Genomic DNA, 11,439 nt, shown 5'->3' on the forward strand with positions numbered 1-11,439 from the left:
ATCCAATAAAATTTCGTAATTTATTTGAAAAAGATACAACAAGATTTTAATAACGACGTGTCCATAGGCACACATTGTTTTTTAACTGTCATATAATACAATAATATACAAAATTAATATTCATAGTCTCTATAAATGTTAAATGCCCGCGAGCGCGCGATATATATATTTTACATCGATTAATGTACATACAAAGCGCAAATGATCATAGTTTATTTATGAATGTGCGCTCGTATATGCGCCCCTGCTCGTATATGCACTAGAATATCACTATAAACTTTTATCTATTGTGATCACTATGAAGAATCGTTTTAGTAATTGCATAATGATTCTTACAGCGAGTAGAGTTCCGACATATTAACGCAAGATTCCTTCATTAAACGATTAACCTACATGAGAATGAAGTACTTTTACACCTACAACGTTATTCTCAAGAATTACTCTGTTCGTTTAAATGGTATTTAAATGTTATGTGTGTTGTAAATGTTTCCTTTCTGTATGTTATTTTTTATGGTGATATTGATTTAATATTTATTTACAAAATAGCTGCACACAGTATCAATATACAACGTACTGAAACCTTATTTGTTTTAACAATGATCAATCAATCATTCAGTAATGCACATTAATCCATGTCCCATGTAAATATTTGATCTTTGTACATAAATTTCACCTAAAAATTGTCTATCTATTCTAACTTACAAACATCGATTTTTTATGGAAAATTTGTCAAACATAAAAAAGAAAACAATGTTTGACATTTTATTTAAATATATGACGATACTAACTTTCGAAATAGTATTAACAATATTAAAGGAATTATGTAGATTTAGAAAGATAAAGAGACGAATAAAGAGAAAAAGTGAAGAGCAGCAGCGCACAGAGCACAGATCGCTTTGCGTTTCGGGCAGTAAGATTTTGCTTTTTGGACTTTCTCAGCTTTTAATCTATGATTTCGTACGAGAGAACGATTGAACGATTAATATTCGCGACATAACTATCTGGTATACATGTATCAGCCAGTATTTCAAGCCGTGCTGCAAATCAGCAGGGTGAAAAGAGGTAGAAACTGAGGGTCGCCTCTAGCATAAGCGTTCCATCGAGATATACGCCGATGCATTTTGACTAGATCCTAAAATTTTGACATTAGATTAATCACGCTTCACATTTCTTTGCTCATTAAGGGTATATCGATATCATGATAGATATCATCTTGCAAAGAAATATATTGTTGGTTATAAAAAAAGCAAGAATTAATTGTACCGAAAGACAATCTGTTTGATCAAAATACACGTTAGCAACAAAAAGATAAGGAAATTGTTTGGCCCTTGTTCACTAGCTAATCCACAGAGATCCTTAATTTCACTTTCTCTTGGATGAGTTCTTATACAGGATTCTGGCCTTTTCCTCTTTAAAAATGTCCAAGCCTTTTGACAAACCAGAGAATTATTTTCATATATCACTTCTTCAGGTACCACGGTTAAAGATGGAAGCGTGGTGTCGTAGCAAGTGCCTATGTTAACTACAATTAATAACATGTTGCTGAAATTGACCGGTTGCACAACGTAGGGTCTTGCGCATTCGTCGTCTGTATCAACCTCGATGTTGTAATTTGTTACAGATGAATTGCGCAAATATAAGTATACCTGAAAATTTAATTTTACTTTGATTTAAATGACCTCGTTGATTTAATTATTTTAAAATATTATTTGTATTAACCTCTTTATCGCATGCCTCTGGCCGTGTTCTATTAATTAAAACTTTCATATCAAACAATTTTTCATCTTTGGCATCGACTGGAGCTTTATCATCATTTTCATGATAATCATCGTGCATACCATCATTTTCGTTTGGATAAGCATAAGCGTGTGCATAGTCCGAATTCCAAATACCAGCTTTTACCCAGGCCCAAGCCATTTGGCCAATAATCCAGGTAATGACTTTTTTGAAGCTTGTCCAGGGCTGTAAATTAAAATGAAATATATTTTTTTTAAAACGTTCTCTTTTCTTTAAAACGTTTTCAAGAAATTCAACGAACCGTCAGTAATATACTAGCATCGTTTTTCGTTTGTTTACTTTTGAAACAAACTGCTTGATAATCGTACATCCTGATTTTCTCGAAAATGCCTTCCTTTACCAGACCAGCCATTACAGGACCTCTGACTTCACCAAAGAATCTTCCAGCGTCGATCTCATCTTTCGCCGCGATTATGTATCCATTGTTATCGATCAAATAACATGCCCATGAATCGTTACCGCAATGTTTATAACAATTACCAAGTCCTTCGCAATTAAACGTTATATTTTGAAATAGTCCTTGTAGAGCAGTATGTTGAAATTGAAATCCTACGACGGCTGCTGGTGCTTTAGTTTTTCCATTACCTGCAAATAATAATTCAAATATATATACATATATATATATATATAATTTAAAAAATTTTTTATTAAAATAAATGATCAATTGGGAAATAAATTTACCGATAAATATGGCACGACTGGCAGTGACTAAAGTAGTATTATCTGCTCCTTCATCATCGATTGGGACCGAGAAGACAAAGCTTTCTGGTTGAACATAATGTTGTTCTACTGCACGTTTGTACCAGACCTCATCTATTGCTTTAGGATACATGTTGCTAAAGTGGTCATCAGGTATAGGATCTTCTTCATCCAATAAAAAATCTTGCCATCTTGTTAAACCACTGTGCGTAGCCATGAAAGCAAGCGTCACTCCAAAACGTTGTTGAAATTCCTTCCTATGAAAAGTTACGTGTTAAAATTTAATCAAATCTTCTCTTTTCTTTTTTCTTTTATCTTACTATGATTTATAAATAATACAAAATACGAATATATCGAGCTAGGTATCGTAATTAGTAATTATCTTGGAATTTGCTGATTTGTTCGCTTATGCATATACATATATACGTAAATTGTACGTAAGTTTGATTAAAAATGTGCCAAGTTATTAAACAAAGATTTATATAAATTTGCACAAATCTCATTTAAATAGAACTTGTAAATTTTTGATTTATTTCTTTTAAGATTTATAATACAGCCAGTTATATATATATATATATATGTATATATGTGTATATATAATAATATAATATAAATGTGCAAATTTATATGATCTCGTACGGATTAATATATTTTATTTCTACAGCGATACATTTTGTATCGAGAAAATCCATTTGCTATTAGAGTAGAGCTTCACTTCCTCTTCACGAATCCATTCCTGAAAGACGATGCTGGCCCTACGAAGAAGCGTATAAGCAACTTGTTTTGCTAATATAAAAATTTCGATGAACCAACAAGAAGAATATGTGAGACACCAGAGAAAAAGAAGGTAAATGAATATCCAATGAATTTGTGACGAGTCATATAGCAGAAAAAAGATTAAAAAGTAAAGTAAATAAATGAAATAAAATAAATACAATTAAAAAATAAAAACAATCCGAAGAAAGTGGTAACAAAGTAAATAAATAAATACAACTATAGTATACAAACGAATCGAGAAATAATTTAGAGTGAAAGAAAGTTATAGTGCAATAGAGTAATAAAAAGATCGTAATAATTGAGGCAATTTTATTTTCTAAAGGCGAAAGGTGCGATTTGATGAACGTTACCTGGTTAGCAGATTCATCAGCCTAGCTAAAGGTCTGCATTGCGTCAAAGTGGTTAAGTATTAGTCAAAAAAGAATAGGTGCATTTTTTACTATCCTGATTATAAAGAAATTAATAAAACAAGAGAAAAACTGTGCAAATAACTTAAGAACAGAGAAGAACGACACAGTATTATCTCTCTCTCTCTCTCTCTCTCTCTCTCCCTCTCTCTCTCTCTCTCCCTCTCTCTCTCTCTCTCTCTCTCTCTTTCACTCTATCTCACTCTCTCGTTCTTTCTCTCTTTCTTTCTTTCTTTCTCTCTCTTTCTCCCTCTCTCTTGAGTTAATTCATGACGGTGTGTTTGCGCTTGTATGACGTTTCTCGTGATCCGCGTTAAGGAACTAAATATATTCATTTACATCCGATCGAATTCGCGTTGGTATTGCGAAGATTCGTAATCTTTTTTGTTTTGTTTTATTTTCATGTTTTTTTTCTCTCCTTTTTTTTTATTAAAAATTAATGAAAAATTAACTCACCCTTTTTCTTCGCGGGTGGTACTGGGATTCGCAAACCACTCGGTTACCTTAGCATCGAATACCAGACTCGAAAGAAGGTATCTATCACAGTAATAGGAATTTTTGTCGGCCTTGTAAGGATTATCTGTTAATATAAAAAGTTTTCTATTACAAAACAAATTATTTTCATTTTCGATCAATGTTACAAATAGTTTCGTTAAATTTCAAATATTATTAACAATTTATAGTGTGTTATAAATAATAATTTATATACTAACTGTAAGATTTGCGATGCGAGCCATGACCGGAACTCGCGGCAGAAAACTCTGGCGGTTGGGATCTTTGTTTCATATCGATCCACTTCCAACCTGGCAAACGGGTACGTTTCAGAAAATGTAAGAGTTCCAATTCCGAGTTATTGAACTTGTGTTCACCCTCATAATGATATCTATGATAATAATAAATCATTATTATTATCTTTGAATTTATATTATTCAAGATTAATACCAATTATAGTAAATTAAATTTAAAGTTATTATTTATTAATAGATAATAGAGTTGTTATTATATAAATATATTTATAAGTAAATAGAAAAAATTTATTTATAGTACAATAGTGTTATTAATAAAACAAAATGAAAGAATACACTTACTTGCAATACATCCAATCAGGATGCACCCGCCAGTTGTTACCCGGGAAGTAATCTGTCACGTTTTTTCCTACGACGAGTCAACGTTAGTTTCTTTTTTAATTTAATATTTAAGAAAGAAAGACGTATAAAGAAGATATACATAATAAAATAGTTAATGTATGAACGCAAAATAGTGAAAAAAAAGTTTATGGATCTATCATATCTTTAAAATTTTCTATCTTCCAAGTTTTCATTTTACTATAGATATTGTTCTTATAGCAAAAATAAAAACTTGATTTGATCTATATTTTATGTTAGAACGAATGAGATATTTTAATTTTCGTTGAAAACTTTGTCCTGAAATATTTTCTGGAACGAGATATTTATCTATCTAATTATTAATTTTTATATATTTTGTGGATTTTGAAAAACGTTGTTATATGTATATAATAAACAGCATACTCACCCCTCACATGAGATCTGTGTATCTCCTCGGTGGCGTATATACGATAGCTTCCGGCATAATCGTGCTGCGGAAGGCTCACAACCACCGTGAATGGGGTTTTCGATATTCCGGTATAATCGTATTTTCTTTTCACACGACCAACACGTTTCTATTTTTAACAAATAATCAACAAATGCAGCTCGAATATATTCTTACGTTATTTCAATTGAAAATTATTAGGTTAATCAGAAAGTTTTGTTTTGTTTTTAAGTTAAAAGAAAAAAAAAATAATAATAAATTTTTATACCGTTTATTAATATATAATTAACAGAGTAGTTTTTATTAATATTAACAACTTCTTATTTATTCTGATAAAAGCTTTTGAATTTCTTTCGGATAAAATGACTCATTGGTATTAACAATTTGTGTCCTAATTGAATAGAACATTTCGATAGACCTAATACATTACGAAGTTTTCGTTTTATATATATATATATACTCACCATGTCATCGTAATGATATTTCGTATGTAACGTCACGCTACCGTTAGCTTGATTGACCACATCGTTACGGAGCTGCGAAGAAACGATTATTGATATTAACCATCATTCAAGGTTGGATATTAGCTTATTAGATGATCTATTAGCTTGTGATAATTTTATACCATAATTATTCCTTCATCGAATTCTCTCGGTCCTTTGTCTTGATCCATTAATTCGACCTCAGTCATATCGACACTGTTGTATGCTGGTTTTAATATGCCTTGAAACTATCAAAGAATATTTTTATGAGATGGACTTATATAATATCTTTACGATTAGAACCTTTCAATTTAATACAGTTCATAGTTACCACAGGTCGAAGATCAGGATGAATTAGGATGTAGCCGTTATTAGTAACGATGAACGCGTATCCATTAACACCCAGCTAGAAAGACAAAGAAAAGAAAAAAGCAAATAAAATAAAATAAAAAGAAAACAAAAATAAAAACACGTGAATCGTCTATGGTATGGATTCTAAAAAGATTAAAAATGATCAATAACTTCTTACCATATGTGGCATCATAAACTTTTGTATTTCCTCGATGGGTACGTCCGTGCCGGCAACACCGAGAAGATTGGCGATTCGTGTCTGCGCATACAATTGTCGACAATTTTAAAAGATCCTTCGCAGGTCGCGTGACAGGGACGTTATCGAAATAAATTACAAATGATCATATCATCCCAAGTCGCATAACCAGAAGCGTATCTACCTTCTCCAACAAGGCTATCACAATGAATTCGTTCTAAAGACACACGTTACTAGTATCCAAAAAATGATATACTAAATAAACGAATAACGATAAGTGTGTGTTATCTGACACGTCTGAATATATGTATGTATATAAAACTAGCTCACTACATTCTCAATAATAATAATAATAATAATAATAATAATAATAATAATAATAATAATAATAATAATAATAACAATAATAATAAGAAAAAGAAGAAGAAGAAAACATAAGAATAAGAATACAATAATAGTATACATAATAATAATAATAATAATAATAATAATAATAATAATAATAATAATAATAATAATAATAATAACAAAAAATAATAGAGTAATTATACTCATAATCATAATAATAATAACGATACACAATAATAACAATAATATCTGACGCAGGCTAAATCCTAGGTATTAATTTCAAATTAATAATTAGCGCGCCGTTGATCTTTCTATCGTCGATTTTTATATAGAATACGAATCTTTCCAAAATTAAGTACGAACAAGAATGTAGCTTTTTTGGCATGAAATTTTGTGAAATAAATTTTCGATCGTTAACATAGTAATATTTTCACAAATGATACAATGATTCGTAGTTCATAAAAAACCGACTAACTGCAACGGCATTCAAACGTAATCTACTAATGTAATTCCTCTAACAAAATTCTAGCACTCAATAAACTGCCAAGTCGTATCGTGTGTATAATTATATGAGTTTATAGTTTTGATTTTAATTTGTATTGTTTTTGAAAGTTCTTTTTTTCAAACACGACGACTGCAGAAAATGACTTCTTCTACGAGTCAGCGATAATAATAATATTTATAATAACGACAACAACAACAATAATAATAATAATAATAATAATAATAATAATAATAATAATAATAATAATAATAATAATAATAATAATAATAATAATAATAATAATAATAATAATAATAATGATAATAATAATAAAAATGATTAAGTTTTACGAGGAAGTTCGCCGTTCGCAATCCAACAGGCGGGCGGGAATTTCCCTTTTTTCTACTCGTCTCGACAGGACACAGGGTAGACTAAAGTACCTAAACCTACCTAATGATTAAACCAATTGCAGTACTAATGTTAGATCAAAATAAGATACCAGAGAGACGAAGGTGGACCTAAAAGGAACGAAAGAAATGTCACACGGCGACCGTTTATTCTCCATATCATGTAAATAAAAAAAAATAATCTTCTTTGTTCTTTTTTTTCTTTTTTTTTCCTTTTACCTAGAAATATAGACAAGCCAAATTTATATCGGTTTAGATAAAAATTTAATTCTCGATTATAATTTATTTCTGGATATTATTATTAAAAACGTGCAAAATTTGGATCTGTATACGGTCGCTGTATGTACGAATATAAAAGGTGTAGGTATAGGGTTCTATGCATTGAAACAACGTTGCTTGTGTTTTTTGGCTGCCAACCTCTCTTGTCTCTGTCACCCAGTAAGCTTCGTTCACCAGCACCTGCCTTGTGATGTTCTGTGGACAAAGAGGAACTTAAAACCGACGAAAGAGACTGAATTTCTGGATAATAAAACGAATCGATCGAAAAATTTCCATGTAGGACGAATGCAAGGACACGAAGATCGTGATAATAATATTCGTTTTTAGATGGATTTCGGGATTTTCATAATATAATAATGTTATCTCTCGTTAGAGAAAAAGAAAATTTCTTACGGTGAATGAGAATGAATGGGTTCGTGCCGTGAATCAAAATGAGTTAAGCGAATGAATTAAGTTCGAATGAAAAGGACGGGAATTTTTCCAATACGTACGCTTATTTATATAAGTTGGCCGAAGAATTAACATCGAGTATGTACTTTGCCTGTGTGCTTTACCTAACTCGTCAAAAAAAAAAAAAATCATATTTCTTTTCGCAACTATAGATTCTCTAAATCGTTCTGGATTTCTTTGTGATATTTTTCATTTTATTTAACATATAACACTTCTTTTATATATTATTTTCTTCTTTCGTAAGGATATTATTTAATCATTAAGAGTTAATCGTTATTTAATAAATTCGAAACTTACCGCGTTTTCACGTCTGTCGAAGACGGGCATGCTAACCGAAGTCATCAATCTGTATTCCTGTAAATCATCACTTTGTTCGTGCGATTTCTTTTGCTTCTTCACGAATCTACGGTCCTGTTCCTCCGTATTGAAGAGTTTTCGATTTCTATGGTATTGTAAAAATCGTTCCTTTTGTTCTTCGCTTTCACGTTGTTCCCACAGCCAGTCCGTCATTTTTGGATCCGTAATGTCAGCATAAACCGGTGTCCATATAGTTGGATGATCTGCACGGCCCAAAACTAATGGCCTGGCCATCACAGGAATATATTTCAAGACCTAAAGAAAATGCTCAATAATTATTGATATATTTGAATATTTAATTGATGGGTTAATTGAATAAAAAAATATTCTACCTCTTCTCGTACTTCAGCTAAAGTACAAAGATGTACGTAATATCCTCTATTCGCGCAAGCCATCCATTGTACCTCACGAACATCCGCTACTTCTCTACCAATCAGGTAAGTGAACATTCTAACCGGCATATCAGCTTTTAAAGGTTCATCAGGATTATCTTTCCAATTATATTCTTCGAAGATCTCCTTATAATTAAAAGGTACTCCGTCAGTTATTAGCATAATTGCCTGATTACATCTTGCCCCTTCCTTTTCCAAACGATAAGTTGCAAGTAGTTCAAAAGCCGTAGTCAAAGCTAAAGAAAAATTTGCAATATTCACTGTTTCGAGATTTGAAATAGCCCTCTTCAGTTCCCTTACGTTTGCTAAATTCGCTTGAACCAAGGTATCATTGAAACAAGGAACCACCTAAAATGGAAGGGTCTTACGTAATACTCGTATGTGAGTATTGAAGTCGTATAAAAGTATGAATTATATTTTTGGGAAATGACAAGAAATAAATAAAAGAAAATTCATACGCTTTTTAATAATATCAAAAAGTAAATAATCAAAGTTAGAAACGATATTCTCCAATAAGACTTTACCTCTTTCGTAATATTCGAAAATGTAATGATATTGACAAAATCATTATTTCCAAGCGTGTCTAAAATATTATTAACGACATGTCGAGCAATTTCTCGACGCATTCCGGTCATGCTACCGGATATATCCATAAGTATAAGAATGTCCTTGGGACTGGTAGCTGCTTCGATATACCAACTTCGTGTTCTGCAATCGAAGAGATCGACCGGTTCCATATACCAATTCATTGCAGGATACTGTCTCATAAAACCCGTAGCACTGCCGAAATATTGCCAGGATAAGGATGGATCTTGTTCGTAATTATTAATAAATGTCTTGTCCAATTCCTCGGACCACTTAATCGCCCTGAGTACTTCCGACGCACGTTCGTATACATTTGTTGGCACGTGAACCGCGGACATATTCAAATTAACTTGTCCACCGAAATGGTCACTATACTCGAGTTCGATTGTATTATTTTTCGCGTTAATAAAATCGAAGGACTCTGGAGGATCGGCATCTGGTGCTGATAAAGCTGACGTTTCGGCAACGTCCATAATTCTCTGGTGAACAAATAAAACCCCCAAACAATTTTTCTCGAGAAATTTTAATAATAACGATAGATGATAATAATAATAATAATAATAATAATAATAATAATAATAATAATAATAATAATTATAATAGAAAAAAAGACGAACTATACCCTTATTGCTGAAATTTTAGATTCCATCATCGCTTTGATATCCTTGGCAATTTCATGTACCAAAGCGCCTCCGTCGCGAGGTTTAACATCCGCGTGTTTGTAACTCTCATGAAACTTTTCCACATTCGTTACGTATTTTCCCAATTGCGATAACTCGAAGCCCAGCTTTTCCGCCCATGTTTTCACTCTAAAAGTAAAGAAAAAGAAAAAAAAAATATAGGGGGACGATTTGAATCGATTGATTAATAAAACAACTTTAACGTCATAGTCACGTTACAGTATGTATCATAAGAGAATTAAGTCCTTAATGTGATTATACGTGTCTCCTTTTATTATAATTACATGTAGCAATATCAATATGTATTATCATCACGTTATATCATGAAAAAAAATATATATATACACACACGCGCACACACACACGCACACACACACACACACACACACACAAACACATACGCGAAATGTTTCTTTTTAGAAAAAAAGGCGTAAATAAATGTATTAAAGGAAGGTTCGACCTTGAAAGCAATCTCGTTGACAAACGTAAAATTGTATCGTCACGGTAATAGATGAGGTGGATTGAATTGAATCAACAACGAAAAGAAAAAAAAAGAAAAATAAAAAAAAGAAAAAGAAGAAAATAAAAAAGAAAGAAAAGAAAAAGAAAGAAAAAAATGAAGAAAATAATCCTGATTGAAATACTTACGTGTTGTGAGAAATACCGTCACCAGGATCGGGTGCCTCGATCAGGATCAGGAACAGGGTGGCGACGGTGGCCGATAGGAAAGAGGACTTCATCACTTCTCGAGACCTCTCTCGCTTCGGCTCTCTGCTGTTTACGGGAGGACACGTTAAACAAAACTGAGCCCGAGAGCACACTCGCGTCTGACATTAAGGATGCCCTCGTAGTCCTCGTCTTCGTCGTCGTAGTTGTCTTCACCGTCTTCGTCGTCGTCGTCGTTGTCGTCGTTGTCGTTGCCACCACCGTTTTCGTCGTCGTACACGTTCTTGTTTGTCGCCGTTATCGTTGTCGTTGTCACCGTCGTCACCGTCACTGTCACCGTCACCGTTGTCGTCGTCGTCGTCGTTGCGCTGCCAACGGTGCTGGTAGTGCGCATAATACAATCGGCCACGTTCCACGGTAGTGGTTTCTACATTTATCGATCGGCAAATGCTTTTGACCTCGAGCTTGCGCGTAAGCTCATCGTCCTACGAACGACCGTCATACGACGTCGAAACCCCTGACGACGCGATG

At 32.6% G+C, this 11,439-nt stretch overlaps 1 protein-coding gene across 4 annotated transcripts; it reads right to left on the reverse strand.

The window, feature by feature from the left end:
- Nucleotides 1-504: 504 nt before the first annotated feature.
- LOC124426346 (voltage-dependent calcium channel subunit alpha-2/delta-3) lies at nucleotides 505-11,213 on the reverse strand. 4 transcript variants are annotated; one of them, XM_046967927.1, is made up of 19 exons: nucleotides 10,891-11,213; nucleotides 10,185-10,371; nucleotides 9,502-10,041; nucleotides 8,918-9,325; nucleotides 8,526-8,840; nucleotides 7,917-7,973; nucleotides 6,243-6,323; nucleotides 6,045-6,119; nucleotides 5,857-5,961; nucleotides 5,696-5,767; nucleotides 5,214-5,361; nucleotides 4,769-4,835; nucleotides 4,394-4,563; nucleotides 4,137-4,260; nucleotides 3,624-3,656; nucleotides 2,479-2,753; nucleotides 2,039-2,382; nucleotides 1,720-1,962; nucleotides 505-1,646 (listed from the first exon to the last, which is right to left on the reverse strand). In XM_046967927.1, the coding sequence occupies exons 1-19, from the start codon at nucleotides 10,980-10,982 to the stop codon at nucleotides 1,254-1,256; spliced, it is 3,729 nt and encodes a 1,242-aa protein (XP_046823883.1). In that variant the 5' UTR covers nucleotides 10,983-11,213; the 3' UTR covers nucleotides 505-1,253. The 4 variants fall into 4 exon arrangements, with proteins under 4 accessions (XP_046823883.1, XP_046823884.1, XP_046823885.1 ...); XM_046967928.1 differs by lacking the exon at nucleotides 3,624-3,656; XM_046967929.1 differs by lacking the exon at nucleotides 7,917-7,973 and having other exon boundaries at nucleotides 10,891-11,212.
- Between the last annotated feature and the right edge of the window lie 226 nt (nucleotides 11,214-11,439).

This window comes from Vespa crabro, chromosome 8 (genome assembly GCF_910589235.1).
Source record: "Vespa crabro chromosome 8, iyVesCrab1.2, whole genome shotgun sequence".
NCBI classification, from domain to species: domain Eukaryota; kingdom Metazoa; phylum Arthropoda; class Insecta; order Hymenoptera; family Vespidae; genus Vespa; species Vespa crabro.